General features: G+C 41.1%; 1 protein-coding gene across 3 annotated transcripts; it reads left to right on the top strand.

Moving 5' to 3' along the window:
- Positions 1–11,798: 11,798 nt before the first annotated feature.
- LOC115139344 (cdc42 effector protein 2-like) lies at positions 11,799–16,306 on the top strand. 3 transcript variants are annotated; one of them, XM_029676610.2, is made up of 3 exons: positions 11,894–12,022; positions 13,713–13,797; positions 13,915–16,306. In XM_029676610.2, the coding sequence occupies exon 3, from the start codon at positions 13,992–13,994 to the stop codon at positions 14,595–14,597; it is 606 nt and encodes a 201-aa protein (XP_029532470.1). In that variant the 5' UTR covers positions 11,894–12,022; positions 13,713–13,797; positions 13,915–13,991; the 3' UTR covers positions 14,598–16,306. The 3 variants fall into 3 exon arrangements, with proteins under 3 accessions (XP_029532471.1, XP_029532470.1, XP_029532469.1); XM_029676611.2 differs by lacking the exons at positions 11,894–12,022; positions 13,713–13,797 and adding an exon at positions 11,799–11,887; XM_029676609.2 differs by lacking the exon at positions 13,713–13,797.
- Positions 16,307–16,683: the final 377 nt, after the last annotated feature.

Raw genomic sequence — 16,683 nt, 5'->3', positions numbered from 1 at the left:
ATCCATAATAAACTACTTATGAGCCAGAAAGGCATTTGGAAACAACTTGTGATGAATTTGAATAATTTACAGTTTTTTTAAAAGCTCAGAATCTACAGAATGTGTAGTCTAACAAGTGTTTTATTAACATGCCTTCAAAGGGCAAACAAATGCCCTAGTGTTACTTTGAGTTTGTTTATGAATTTACAACAAATACCCAAACACCATAGTGTTTGTTTATAAAGCCTTTTGTCTGCCATGGATTTGCAAGGTACATACTTTCTATTATGATGCATAATAAGGCAAATAATAACTAGATAATTGCATTTACAGGTTGGAGTACCATGTGGATGAGTCTCCCTGGGTGACTCTGGAGAAGCTGGGCTTCTCTGCAGCGACCATGACAGGTGTGGGGCAAACACTGTTGTGGCATCTACTGTACACAAGCACACCATGTGACAGTCATTACACAAACCACTGGGTGTCACTGCTGCAACAAGGCAGGAGTATTTTCACCATAGTCGGTCAGAATTGTACTACTGCATCACTGTGTTTGATTGGAGGGGTGTCCATGGTCAGTGCTAACTTTGGTGAGGATGTATTTTTTTCTCTCTAATGTATGTCGGTGTCATTTTATTGTTGATAATAGAATATGACGTGGCTACAGTACTGATGTCTTAGTGTAACTATAGTGCCTTCAGAAAGTATTCACCCTGCTGGACTTTTTCCAGATTTTGTTAGACTGATGGATTTTAAATGGATTTTGTCACTGGCCTACACACAATACCCTATAATGTCAAAGTGGAATTACGTTTTTAGGCATTTTTATAAAATGGCTTAACATTAAAAGCTGAAATGTCTTGAGTGAACTATTCAAGTAATGGCAAGCCTAAATACGTTTAGGAGTCAAGGTTTGCTTAACTTTCATAATTTGCATGGCCTCACCCTGTTTGACTACCTCATCTCTGTACCCCACACAATTTTCTGTAAGGTCCCTCAGTCGAGCTGTGAATTTCAAACCGATTCAACCATATAGACTAGGGAGGTTTTCCAATGCTTCACAAATAAGGGCACCTATTGGTAGATACATAAAAATAAAAAGAGACATAATTACCCCCAGTCACTACAAACATACATGCCGGAGAAGAAGGAAACCACTTGGGGATTTCACCATGAGGACAATGGTGACTTTCAAACAGATTTAATGACTGTGATAAGAGAACTGAGGATGGATCGACAACATTTTAGTTACTCCACAATTATAACCTATTTGACAGAATGAGAAGGTAGGCTTTACAGATTTTTTTTCAAATGCGCATGCTGTTTGTCATAAGGCACTAAAGTAACACTGCAAAAATGTGGCAAAGAAATTAACTTTGTCCTGAGTACAAAGTCTTGTTTGGGGCAAATTCAACACAATACGTCACTGAGAACCACTCTTCATATTTTCAAGCATAGTGTTGGCTGTATCATGTTATGGGTATGCTTGTCATTGACAAGGACTAGGGAGTTTTAGGCTGAAAAGAAACAGAATAGAGCTAAGCACATGCAAAATCCTAGAAAAGTTGGTCTGCTTTCCAACTGACACTGGGAAACAAATGCACCTTTCAGCAGGACAATAACTTAAAACACAAGGCTAAATATACACAAGGTGCTTACCAAGAAGACATTGAATGTTCCTGAGTGGCCTAGTTAGTTTTGACTTGAATCTGCTTGAAAATCTATGGCAAGACATGAAAACGGCTGTCTAGCAATGATGAACAACCAACTTGACAGAGCTTGAAGAATTAAAAAGAATGTGGAAATGTTGCCCAATCCAGGTGGGCAAAGCTCTTAGTCTTACCCAGAAAGACTCACAGCTGTAATCGCTGCCAATGGCGACTCTGTATTGACGCAGGGGTGTGAATACTTAGAGTATGTAGATGAGATTTCTGTATTTCAATAAATTTGCAAAAATGTTTTTACTTTGTCACTATGTGCTAGTGTGTGTAGATAGGTGAGAAAAAAATTCTAATTTGAATTCAGCCTGTATAACAAGGGATATGAATATACTTTTGAGACATTCAAACAAATTGAACAATGATGTAGCTACATTCACTATTGCACATACAGTCCTCTGTCACTAAATTGTTGGCTGTGACAAATCTTATGTTGCACATTTGGTATCATGTATTTTAAGACATCAGTAAATCACAAAATAAAGTTACCCCAGTTTTTGTGTTAATGTTTTCTCATCATATGCTGTTTATTTATGACTGCAATATTCCAATCTTTTGTATTCCTCTTGCATACCAGTGGTAATTGTGTAAAGTGGTTTGTACCAGTGGCCCAAGGCTCTATACACAGATTTTTTTACAAGTAGAATTTTACAAGTTTCGTGTGAACCTGCCACAGAGTTGAAGGGGGATGTTCATGCTGTTTCTGTCTGTTAAAGTCATCAGAGATGGAATTAAGGTTCACTGGCAAAGTAAGTTTTATTGGCTGTTTTCTTGCTCTCTCTCTCTTCACAGCTCACAATACCAGTCACTGACAGACGTAAACTAGAGATCTTAGCCGATGAGTGACATCCCTTATTTGGCTACAGCAGGTCTAAGGTGTGCAAAGTGAGTGTCTGCCTCCCATATTGCTCTGTGCATTTTTCGCAAGCTTCAGATTAATTTACCATTTGTCATCTTCCTTCTGCTGCAGAGGGGAAATGCTTATGGAATCTGAAATAGCCTGGTAGGCTATTTCTCACAGGGGATCATCACCTGAGCATGTTAGTGAGATCTGTGCAACAGTCTCAGATCAACAGCACTGACACACATTTACCCCACCAGACATGCCACCAGGGGGTGTTTTTACAGTCCCCAGGTCCAGAACAAATTCATGGAAACATACAGTATTATACAGAGCCATGAGTGCCTGGAACTCCCTTCCATCTTCTATAGCACAAGAGAACAGCAGACCTGGTTTCAAAAACAATTAAAGCAACACCTCACGGAACAATGCCTCTCGCCCATGTGACATACATGTGCGTGTGTGTACTGACATGTACAGTGCATTTGGAAAGTATTCAGACCCTTTGACTTTTTTCATATTTCACAGCCTTATTCTAAAATGGATTATATTTTCTTTTTTTTTTTGCTTATCTACACACAATACCCCATAATGACAAAACAAAAACTATTTTTTTAGACTATTTTTTTTTTGACTCACATTTACATAAGTATTCAGACCCTCCACTCAGTACTTTTGTTGAAGCACCGTTTGACAGCAATTACAGCCTCGAGTCTGCTTGGGCGTGACGATATAAGCTTGGCACACCTGTATTTGGGGTTTCTCCCATTCTTCTCTGCAGATCCTCTCAACCTCTGTCAGGTTGGATGGGAGCGTCGCTGCACAGCAATTTTCAGGTCTCTCCAGAGATGTTCGATCAGGTTCAAGTCCAGGCTCTGGTTGGGCCACTCAAGGACATTCATTGACTTGTCCCGAAGCCACTCCTGCATTATCTTGGTTGTGTGCTTAGGGTCGTTGTCCTGTTGGATGGCGAACCTCATAACTGAGGAACCTGTAAACAGAGTTAGGGTAATGTGGCTGTATTGTCTTTAATGAGGTCACAACCATGAAACAAAATGGACTGGGTCGTAGCTGGCTTCTCTACTGACCGTTTCCACATTCTCCCGAATAGGAATATTGTTAAATTCTCAAATTCTGGGATGTAGTAGAATTTGTCAGGAGAGTTCCTTTGTTCTACTGTGACCCCCTCTCTCCCATATTGCATGGTCAGGGAGACTGTCTCTGCAAGGAACTTACGATATGGTTGTAAAGTCAAACTGTAAAGTCAAAAATTCATGACACTACCCACAGGGCGAAGACATCAGGGCCCATATTCACAAAGCGTCTCAGAGTGATAAACCAGGATCAATTTACTTTTTTTAGATCCTAATGAATATGATTATATGGACAGTGTTGACATGATCTTAAATCAGCACTCCTACTCTGACACACTTTGTGAATATGAGCCAATTGATTGATATTCTTTGGAGAGACTGCATGTTCTTCAGGTGTGAGGAAAATGGGTTTGTTTGCATATTAGATCAACATGATGATGCAAGAAATCCTTATCTAATGATTGTGAGAAGCAAACCGGGTCTGGAATGCAGTTCCCCGCACCACATAACAGGCCGACTTTCTCTTAGAAATCAAGGTGTTCAGCTAGTGATTTACTAATGCAATTATTTCTGAGTATTTGAAGGGTACATTTTTCCACTTGGTCATGGACTGGAAAACCCTAGGACCAGACTCATAATTTTCTGTGCAAACCAAAATGTTGTGTGCCTTCAAATGCACGATTCAGAAACAAGCATAACAGTCTATAATAATGCTCAAATCCACAAGTTGGCAAAGAAAAGGAGAAAAAGATAGATGCGACAATTGATTCACCATACCATGATGTACTGTAAAATAATCTGAGTCAGTGTTTTATAGCGTACTTAGTATTCTAGTGAGAGATTTATTAGATAATTCATCCTCAGGACTATCATGGCAAACTGAACATTGTGTCTCTGAGTGGCGTTTTCCATTTCAATACTGAAGGGATTGTGCAAGCTGAGGTCGCTTCTTACAGACGACAGGCGCCATGGCTCCACATGGCCAGGTGAGTTTCCGTTGGACCTGTGCCATAGGGACTGGGTGTCAGCATAAATTAGTCCAAGTCCACATTAGTCCACGTCATTTCAACGTGGATAATTGGGTAATATTTGGTTGAGAAATTGATCAATGAGATCACAACCTGTATTCATCCACTCAAAGACAGCCAAAAGTTAGTTGAATATCCAATGGATTATCACTATGCTTTCAACCATCTAAAAGCACAACCAAATTCCAATGGAAAAACAATGTCAGATTTTTGATTTAGTTGTCACCCAAATGTCTGTCACTGTGTTTTCAACCATTTTTAAAAGCACAGCAAAGTTCAAATGAGGATACAATGTCAGATATTTTGTTTATTTATACAACAGATTCATATGTTATCACTGTGCTTGATCTAATAGCAAATGGCCTGAATTGCAGTTGAGATTACATTAAAAGTACATGGTGAAAGTGATCAATGCCGTTCGAGACTGCGCTAATTATTACAGCAATTGTTGAGACCTCCACAGACCTGCGATGACCTTTGCATGCTAACTTGAACATGCATGCTTTATACGATTACATAAGGAGAACGTTACACTGAGTGTACAAAACATGATGAACTCTTTCCATGAAATAGACTGACCAGGTGAAAGCTATGATTCCTTATTGATGTCACTTGTTAAATCCACTTCAATCAGTGTAGATGAAGTGGAGGAGACAGGTTAAAGAAGGATTTTTAAGCCTTGAAACAATTAAGACAAGGATTGTGGGTGTGACCTTCAGAGGGTGAATGGGCAAGACAAAATATCTAAGTGCCTTTGAACAGGATATGGTAGTAGGTGCCAGGCGCACTGGTTTGTGTCAAGAACTGCAATGCTGCTGGATTTTTCACGCTCAACAGTTTCCCGTGTATATCAAGAATGGTTCACACCCCAAAGGACATCCAGCCAACTTGGGAAGAATTGGAGTATTGCTTTGGCCAGCATACCCGTGGAACGCTCCCTGTGGATTCACTTCTCCATCTCAAACAAAAAAAGTTAAAGAATAGGTTTTATTTGATTTAGTCCTATTCTTTAACTTTGTTTCTTGGTTAATATGGAGACATGAATCCAACATATACATTATTAATTTGTAGACAAACTGGAATTAAAGCCGGACTAAGTCAGAGCTTGAAACCCTAGGCCTACTGTATTGTTTATTTTTAGTTGAATTGAAAAAATAGCTGTTGATTACATTGTAAATGCTATATAGCCCTAAATGGCATCATTCATGATACTTGAGGGATAAAGTATGGTCACATTTCATATGCTCTGTTAAACCTACCGTTATGAATGACTTTGATAGCAACAGTGAATATATTTTGTTTTACCTAAAGATTGCTCAACAATCATTCTCACAATAGCAAATTGGTAATAGTCAACGACAAATATCATAGCTAAGCAGGGCTGGGCTTGGTTAAAAATCTGGATGAGAGACCAAAAGATAGTTGTAGATACATTTTCCAGTAGGAGGTGCTGCCCAGTCTATTGTTTGTTGATTTCTGATAGTGTATAATAATGTTAAAAATCTGACGTTGTTTTAAACATAAATTCATAAAAACAAATTCATATCCCAAGATGGCATAGCAGTCAGACATCATTTGTCCTTGTCTTGTCGTGTCCCATATATATATATATACACACACCTTTCTTCGCATATCTTTTATACATTTTCTTTTCCAAAAACTCAACTCCAAAACACTCTCCTGCAACCCACCTCACCAATTTTTTTAAAAAAGAAAGAAAAGGTATAATTTACCTGAAATCCACAATAAAAGCTAGCCAGAAGCTAGCCAGTTTACTGGTTAACGTTAGTATTCAGCTAACCACTGTTTGTGGTCATCAGCTATCCTTTAGCTCGAAAATCTATTGCCAGTTTTGTACAACGTGACTCAGACCAGAACATACCGGATATATTTCTCTCCATATCCCTGGATTTCAACCGCAAGGTCTGGACATTTACACCTGGATCTCGCAGCTAGCTAGCTGCTATCCGTGTGACTATTGGCTTACGTCGATCCCGGAGCAAACATCAATTATTCCGGAGCTAGCCAGCTGAAGAGCTCCATCAGCCACTTCTGGGCTACAACCACCTATCCGGACCCATTTTTACTGCCAATGCGGAGCCCCATCGGGCCTTCACGATGACACTACCGACGTTATCTGCCCAAGGGAGTTCTCCAACTGGCCCCTCCTTTGCGACGTTACCTGAATGCCCATCTGCAGCCCGCTAATCGTTAGCTGTCTTATCGGCTGCTATCTGAATAGATCTATCGGACAATTTTTCTTGGATCACTATAACTATATCTATTTTTCCAATTGTATTGATCCCCTCTACCACACGGAACCCCACTAATCTACCGACGGAAATGCAGGAGGTGGCAAAAAACAGACCTCCATCCTATGCTAGCTTGTTACCGATGGCCCGCCTAGCTGTCTGAATCGCTGACCCCAACCAACCTCACTACTCACTGGACCCTTATGATCACTCGACTAAGCAAGCCTCTCCTTAATGTCAATATGCCTTGTCCATTGCTGTTCTGGTTAGTGTTTATTGGCTGTAGAGCCTCTAGCCCTGCTCACAATACCTTATCCAACCTTTCAGTTCCACCACCCACACATGCGATGACATCACCTGGTTTCAATGATGTTTCTAGAGACAATATCTCTCTCATCATCACTCAATACCTAGGTTTACCTCCACTGTATTCACATCCTACCCTACCTTTGTCTGTACATTATGCCTTGAAGCTATTTTATCGCCCCCAGAAACCTCCTTTTACTCTCTGTTCCAAACGTTCTAGACGACCAATTCTCATAGCTTTTAGCCGTACCCTTATCCTACTCCTCCTCTGTTCCTCTGGTGATGTAGAGGAGAATCCAGGCCCTGCAGTGCCAAGCTCCACTCCTATTCCCCATGCGCTCTCTTTTGATGACTTCTGTAACCGTAATAGCCTTGGTTTCATGCATGTTAACATTAGAAGCCTCCTCCCAAAGTTTGTTTTATTCACTGCTTTAGCACACTCTGCCAGCCCGGATGTTCTTGCCGTGTTTGAATCCTGGCTTAGGAAGACCACCAAAAATTCTGAAATTTTAATCCGTAACTACAACATTTTCAGACAAGATAGAACGGCCAAAGGGGGCGGTGTTGCAATCTACTGCAAAGATAGCCTGCAGACTTCTGTCCTACTATCCAGGTCTGTACCCAAACAATTTGAACTTCTACTTTTAAAAATCCACCTCTCTAAAAACAAGTCTATCACCGTTGCCCCCAGCTGTGCTCTGGACACCATATGTGAACTGATGGGTTAGCGGTCAAACGACCTCCACTCATCACTGTCAAACGCTCCCTGAAGCACTTCAGCGAGCAGGCCTTTCTAATCGACCTGGCCGGGTTAGGATAGGATATTGACCTCATCCCGTCAGTAGAGGATGCCTGTTTTTTTTTTTTAAATGCCTTCCTCACCATCTCAAATAAGCATGCCCCATTCAAGAAATGTAGAACCAGGAACAGATATAGCCCTTGGTTCTCTCCAGACCTGACTGCCCTTAACCAACACAAAAACATCCTATAGTGTTCTGCATTAGCATCGAACAGCCCCCGTGATATGCAACTTTTCAGGGAAGCTAGAAACCAATATACACAAGCAGTTAGAAAAGCAAAGGCTAGCTTTTTCAAGCAGAAATTTGCTTCCTGCAACACAAACTCAAAAAAGTTCTGGGACACTGTAAAGTCCATGGAGAATAAGAACACCTCCTCCCAGCTGCCCACAAGATAGGAAACACTGTCACCACCGTTAAATCCACTATAATTGAGAATTTCAATAAGCATTTTTCTAGGGCTGGCCATGCTTTCCACCTGGCTACCCCTACCCCGGTCAAAAACATTGCACCCCCCCACAGCAACTCGCCCAAGCCTTCCCCATTTCTCCTTCTCCCAAATCCAGTCAGCTGATGTTCTGAAAGAGCGGCAAAATCTAGACCCCTACAAATCAGCCGGGCTAGACAATATGGACCCTTTCTTTCTAAAATTATCTGCCGAAATTGTTGCCACCCCTATTACCTATTACTAGCCTGTTCAACCTCTCTTTCGTGTCGTCTGAGATTCCCAAAGATTGGAAAGCAGCTGCGGTCATCCCCCTCTTCAAAGTGGGGGACACTCTTGACCCAAACTGCTACAGACTATCCTACCCTGCCTTTCTAAGGTCTTTGAAAGCCATTTTGAATTCCACCATACCTTCTCCGCTATGCAAAATGGTTTCAGAGCTGGTCATGGGTGCACCTCAGCCACGCTCAAGTTCCTAAACTATATCTTAACCGCCATCGATAAGAAACAATACTGTGCAGCCGTATTCATTGACCTGGCCAAGGCTTTCGACTCTGTCAATCACCACATCCTCATCGGCAGACTCGACAGCCTTGGTTTCTCAAATGATTGCCTCGCCTGGTTCACCAGTTACTTCTCTGATAGAGTTCAGCGTGTCAAATCGTAGGGTCTGTTGTCCGGGCCTCTGGCAGTCTCTATGGGGGTGCCACAGGGTTCAATTCTTGGACCGACTCTCTTCTCTGTATACATCAATGATGTCACTCTTGCTGCTGGTGAGTCTCTGATCCACCTCTACGCAGACGACACCCTTCTTTGGACACTGTGTTAACAACCCTCCAGGCGAGCTTCAATGCCATACAACTTTCCTTCCGTGGCCTCCAATTGCTATTAAATACAAGTAAAACTAAATGCATGATGTTCAACCGATCGCTGCCTGCACCTGCCCGCCTGTCCAACATCACTACTCTGGACGGCTCTGACTTAGAATATGTGGACAACTATAAATACCTAGGAGTCTGGCTAGACTGTAAACTCTCCTTCCAGACTCACATCAAACATCTCCAATCCAAAGTTAAATCTAGAATTGGCTTCCTATTTTGCAACAAAGCATCCTTCACTCATGCTGCCAAATATACCCTTGTAAAACTGACCATCCTACCGATCCTAGACTTTGGCGATGTCATTTATAAAATAGCCTCCAATACCCTCCTCAATAAATTGGATGCAGTCTATCACAGTGCCATCCGTTTCGTCACCAAAGCCCCATATACTACCCACCACTGCGACCTGTACGCTCTCGTTGGCTGGCCCTCTCTTCATACTCGTCACCAAACCCACTGGCTCCAGGTCATCTACAAGAACCTGCTAGGTAAAGTCCCCCTTTATCTCAGCTCGCTGGTCAACATAGCAGCACCCACCTGTAGCACACGCTCCAGCAGGTATATCTCTCTGGTCACCTCCAAAACCAATTCTTCCTTTGGCTGCCTCTCCTTACAGTTCTCTGCTGCCAATTACTGGAACGAACTACAAAAATCTCTGAAACTGGAAACACTTATCTCCCTCACTAGCTTTAAGCACCAGCTGTCAGAGCAACTCAGAGATTGCTGCACCTGTACATAGCCCATCTATAATTTAACCCAAACAACTACCTCTTTCCCTACTGTATTTATTTATTTATTTAGTTCCTTTGCACCCCATTATTTCTATCTCTACTTTGCACATTCTTCCACTGTAAATCTACCATTCCAGTGTTTTACTTGCTATATTGTATTTACTTCGGCACCATGGCCTTTTTTTTTGTTGCCTTTACCTCCCTTTTCTCACCTCACTTGCTCACATTGTATATAGACTTATTTTTCTACTGTATTATTGACTGTATGTTTGTTTTACTCCATGTGTAACTCTGTGTCGTTGTATTTGTCGAACTACTTTGCCTTATCTTGGCCAGGTTGCAATTGTAAATGAGAACTTGTTTTCAACTTGCCTACCTGGTTAAATAAAGGTGAATTTAAAAAAATAATTAAAAAAAAAGGTACAAATTAAAGGTACAACATATTATATTCAAAGTTGGCTTATGCTGAAATTTGGTTACCATGATGACATTTTACTTGCTATATTGTATTTACTTTGCCACCATGGCCTTTTTTGCCTTTACATCCCTTCTCACCTAATTTGCTCACATTGTATATAGACTTTTTTTTTTTTTTTTTTTTTTACTGTTTTATTGACTGTATGTTTGTTTTACTCCATGTGTAACTCTGTGTCGTTGTATGTGTCGAACTGCTTTGCTTTATCTTGGCCAGGTCGCAATTGTAAATGAGAACTTGTTCTCAACTTGCTTACCTGGTTAAATAAAGGTGAAATAAAAATAAATAAATAAAACATTACCCTGTGGTTGAAATTTCCCCCTTTTTTCAAATCCAATGTATTTTCTACGTAACAATACGTTGACAAAGTACATTGAAACAACAGATTCAACCAGTTTGTGTCCAGTGTGTGGCTACTGGGACTACTTAACAGCACTCAAAACCGAAAATTCCTTTCACAATATCCAATCATTACAGACCAAGTCAAGCTGAATTTGTTTACTGTATTTATGAATCATCGAGCTGGGGTGGCACACACATAATTACAAGGTGTCTGTATGCATAAAACAACAGGATATTCCATCTCATTTTCATATTCTAGACTTAAGATCCTTTGATTGCTGTTTATACACTACAGGCAGGATGTCCTCCCTAGCAAACCTCACCAAACATCTTACTCATTCTATTTCTGTAGTGTTATATCAAACTAGAGTATTCTGACTTGCTCCATGCATCCCATACTTAGGTTAATGACACACTGGGTGCCGATAGCAGCCACGATGCAATATGATTCATAATAGATTCTCCACAGTTTTTGTTGTATTCCACATTTGACAGATAGGAGCAGTTATGTTTATTTTTAGAGAAAATCTCAGAGGGAAAATGTTTACATAAATAGTGAATTGACTTAAATAGATATCTGGTTTGAGTATTTTGTGGTGAATGCCTGGTGATCAGAAGGTTGTGAGTGATTTTTATTTGTCCCCCCCAATCCAATCCCACCCCTTCCTATACATGTACAGTAGACCTAAGTAAGTTCCATTGGAAAACCCACACCCTATAGGAAGAGATGCTTTGGATTCTTCCCCAGGAATTCACCAACCCATAGGGCAAGTGATACAGTAACATCTATCACTGCCCCCTTTCCCTATCTAACTTGAAGAAACGCAAGCAGTGTAGAGTTCACATGAGCGTCACGCTTCTACAATAAAAGGTGATCCTCTTTTCTACAGCTTATTTAGACTAGAGAACTACCCGAGAGAAGATAGTCACAGACAGAGATTCATCAAGGGGGAGGGACTGGAGGTTTATCACTTCATACAAACGCCCCACAGACACAGGTGAGCTGATAAGGCTGTCCGGGGCGCTCATTCAAACACAGAACGTCTGGAGAGCTGTGTGTTCTAACCCAACCGAGAAGAGTGAAATATATTGAGTGAGTATAACGTTACCTCAGGATATAAAGACAGACACAGGTAAACTTTCAAGACTTTTAAGCAATAAGTGAATGAACGCCATGCTTTAGAAAGAAAGGTGGTATCTAGAACCTAAAAGGGTTCTTCTGTTGTTCCCATAGGAGAACGCTTTGAAGAACCCTTTTTGGTTCCAGGCAGAACCCTTTTTGTTTTCAGGTAGAACTATTTTTGGTTCCAGGCAGAACCCTTTTTGTTTTCAGGTAGAACTCTTTTTGGTTCCAGGTCGAACCCTTTCCACAGGGGGTTCTACATGGAACCTAATAGGGTTCTACCTAGAGCCAAAAAGGGGACAGCCGAAGCGTGTACAGTAAAGGTTTTTCCTCACTACAACTTGATCAAACGGTGTGGCCTATACATGGCTTCAGTTAGTGGTTACCGTGTTGACTTTGTCAGTGGAACAACTAACTTTCCAAAGAAAGTGTTTATTTTAATCTGGAAACAGCAAAACAAGTTGTCAGTCCTGCTGTATTTGAATCATACCAGCCACCTCAGCTTACCTGAGGCAGTATCTGACACATTGTCTTCATAGCTGCAGTAAGTAACTAACCACTATCAAATATCCCGATCTCTGAGAAACCTTTAAAAGCCACATACAAATCTTAGATAAATAATTGGGTCTCCATTGGAGCTAATTTGTTGAGGAACCATAATTGGAACTATCATGAAGTTTGTTGAATCTTGTACTAACTGTACAGAACTGTAAAAACTTGGATTTCTGCATTGTCTGAAAGATAGGGAAAATTCCTTAAAAGCAGCATATTTGGGGGGGGGGTTGACTAACAATACAAGCAAGACAACATAACCTTCACATTTTAGACAAATTAAGAGTCCTAACCAGTTTGTCTTCCAGTAAACGTTTTCCTTAGAATTCCCAACTGTTGTTCCATTACAGCTATATGAATATGAAACACTAACCTTGGGAGAAAAATATGATTTTTCCAATCTTTAATCTGAGTGAAATGTGGAACTACCAGTTAGAACAAGCCATGATTGCAACACATCTCAAAAGTTCAAGCAGCTTTAGACACATATGGTGTGAACCAGTGGAGGCTGCTGAGGGGAGTACGGCTCATAATAATAGCTGGAACGGAGCAAATGGAATGGCATCAAACACATGGAAACTTCAGCCATTACCAAGAGCCTGTCCTTCCCAATTAAGGTGCCACCAACCTCCTGTGGTGTGAATGATGACATTGAGTGAAATCAAATCTAATGTAATCATAGCAACAGTCAAATAAAAAAAAGTTTTTTTATGCTTTAAAGTAATAAAAGCAAGCCTTCAAGATTACTTATTAACAAACTAAGGTGCCCCAGTGTTCACGTTCCAGTACAAGAGGTCAGAGGAGGCTGGTGGGAGGAGCTTTAGGATCAATGTAATGGCTGGAATGGAATCAATGGAACGGAGTCAAACACGTTATTTCCATGTGTTTTGAGTGTTTGGTACCCTTCCATTGTTTCCATTGCAGCCATTAACATTGAGCCCCATCCTCCTATAGCTCCTCCCACCAGCCTCCTCTGTACAAAGTTGTTTAGACTTTTCCCTCTATGAGACAATTAATTCAACATTTTTTAAACCTCAACTCTTACTAGATTAACCTTTGTGCAGCAAGCTATGTGTGTGAAGTTAGAAGAGTATTACAGTGTGTTTGCTTTGACATGCACAATAAAAACTGGTTCCTATATTATACAGTCACTGCTGCAGGAACCAGTCCATAAATGGACCCATCTCAACCTGGAATTCAAGGTCATGGCAATTGTGGCAAATTTTAGCAAAGGTTGGATTTTGGGGTGTATCTATGAAATGCCAAAATGAAAAATAAAACTATGGAATGATTATCAGATAATTACAAATGAGTTTTCTCTATCTATTTTGTTTGTCCTCACAATTTCAGAGTTGCCTAAAGGCCAACTAGACCCTTCAACTGAGTGACCTTGAACTCACTAACTGACGTTACACACAATCAAGTCAATGCCTCTGTACTTAAAATCGGCCACGATGCGCTGGCCCCGCAAGCAGAAGCGCCGTGAGCTTCTGTCAGTCAACATGATCAGCCTACCACTGGGCGACTTCCGTCACCTCTCCCACATCGGATTGGATGCCCACGGTGATACCTTCGGCGACCTCGCAGCCTTTCACCGGACTGGTAGTCTCATCCTCCACAGCTCTCAAAGCCACCAGGACCTCTACTGCAAAGGGACCTCCCCAGCCCCACCCAAGCCCCCACGACTCCTCAGCCCAGAAGAGATGGATGCACAGTCTGCCGAAGCCAGAACCCTTCCCCAGGCTTTCAGGCACAATAAGTGCCACTCCCTGCCTTTACTGGATGATGTGGAGGTGGTGGAGCATGACGGGTTGTACCAACGAGAGGAGGTAAAGCAGGAGCAGGAAGAGGAGGGAGGGTTAACTATGGGTCCGGATGGATTTGAATTGAATGCGGCCCCCCAGCAGGTTCCTTGTCCCCCAGTGGAGGCCTCTCCAGTGGTCGAGGAAGACTCATCTTTTGCCCTGAACCTTGACCTGGGGCCATCCATATTAGAAGATGTCCTGCAGGTGATGGACCAGCTTTACCAGTGAGACTTTGAGAAGGGTGCCCCTCATACATATGATTGTAATATATTTTGTTTTAAGGGCCTTTCAAGAAACCCAAGACACTGTACCAGACACTATACATAGGGAGAACTCCAAACTCCTTCCTTTCTAATGGGAATTGAAAGAGGTTGTGCCATGGATGGACAAATGGGCTGAATCATTGTCAACTGTCAGGATGCTAATCGGCACAATTGTTTTCAATTAATGGCCTACATAGAGGACAGATTGTATAATATTTCCTTCTTTTGGATGCAATATTATATAATTAGAGGGATGTGTCACATCTGGGTCAACACATTGGACATTTACCCTTCTCAGGTGAAAGCTCTGTGAGCCAATGACACCACTCCACCTGGGTCATGTGATCTAATGACAGACAATGTCACATATTTGTATCTAGAGGAGACATGTTGTGAAAGGGAAGAAAGACAGACAGTAAACTATGAGACAGGGCTGTGAGACAGACATTTATGACTGAAGCTTGTCTGACAACTTCTGTGGTGAAACACTGAAAGAACACTGGTTGCTAATGAGAACTAGCTCTCCCATAGTATATAAGTCAGCTACAGTATGACTCACTCAAGTGTATACGTATAGACCTATCTCTTGTTTTTCTTACCAAGTACTCAAGGGGAAAGTTCACTAACAAACCTTTATGAATATACTACTGTATACGTCTTTATGACATGGTTTATGGCTTGACTGTGAATAGTATCAGTCTATAAAAGTTTCTTCGGAAAAGCAAAGATCACCAACGATCCTTTTCCCATATCATAATCTGTTAGACTAAAGTGGAGCATGAACTCTGCCCAGCACAATGAAAGCACATTGTGTTTAAACTCTATAGAATAAGCTTTCATTTGTGAAATAAAAAACAGAAAGGTAAGATAGTGCTTAATTTTTGCATCTGAGCCACTTTATTCTTTAACATCACTGCTTCCTCCTGGTGGCCCATCTTGTAACCACTATCACATCCATTTGTCTTTCTACACCACCTGAAGGAGATATTTCACAGCCTTATATTGGCTGGTATGTGCATCTTCAGTACTTCATGGTCCAATGGGTCAATGTCCATTATTTAAATATATTAGTTTTATAAATCTCCCTCAAGCTTTTTGACAGAAACTATCAAGAATAATCCAGAGCAAATTACAGTTGAGTACCTAATTGTTTTACTTGTTTTTACTAGGGACCACAACGCTACTTTGCCCCATAACAAATATACATTTAATATGATCTATAGTCAGTATGGCCATCCATGTTATTATTATGCTTTCTTTATTTATCACACTCATTTCACTCCCTGTATCCTATGTAATATCCTCCATTTTGTTCCCTCGACTCTTTGGGATTCATGCAATCTCAACAATGGGACTGAGGCACAACCACCCCAATTATTGTGTTCTGCATCTGTGTGAGATAACATGAATCAGCTTGTTGTCTGTGGAAGATACACTGTGTTTACCCACAGCAAACCCATTCAAATACACGGCTGTTCTCAACAAGTCTGCCTTTTTGAGCAGACTCTCCTTCACAGGCTTGGTAGAAGCCTGGGCACGGCATAGGTTGTCAGAAAACCGACGCTGTTCCAAAAACATCCGTTGTGAATGTTGACATGGCCATTTTATTGGAATAATTCATCCAGGCTACTGTCTTATGGGTTGGCTTAAATAAAGGTAACTGATGAAGGGTTATCGTACAGTTTTATTGACTCATTGTATTGGTCACATACACATGGTCAGCAGATGTTAATGTGAGTGCAGTGAAATGCTTGTGGTTCTACTTCCGACAGTGCAGTAATATGTAACAAGTAATCTAGCAATTCCACAACAACTACCTAATACACACAAATCTAAAGGGATGGAATAAGAATATGTACATATACATACTGTATGGATGAGCGATGGCCGAGCGGCATAGGCAAGATGGAATAGATGGTATAAGATACCGTTGAAGTTGGAAGTTTACATACACCTTAGCCAATTACATTTAAACTCAGTTTTTCACAATTCCTGACATTTAATCCTAGTAAAGATTCCCTGTCTTAGGTCAGTTAGGATCCCCACTTTAT

This window comes from Oncorhynchus nerka, linkage group LG13, assembly GCF_034236695.1.
Source record: "Oncorhynchus nerka isolate Pitt River linkage group LG13, Oner_Uvic_2.0, whole genome shotgun sequence".
NCBI classification, from domain to species: Eukaryota; Metazoa; Chordata; class Actinopteri; order Salmoniformes; family Salmonidae; genus Oncorhynchus; species Oncorhynchus nerka.
Note: the sequence above shows the minus strand (reverse complement) of the source record. Positions and strands in the feature narration are given on the sequence as shown.

Coding starts and splice junctions, on each gene's coding strand:
- LOC115139344 (XM_029676611.2), top strand. CDS start 13,992: ATGCCTCTGTACTTAAAATCGGCCACGATGCGCTGGCCCCGCAAGCAG.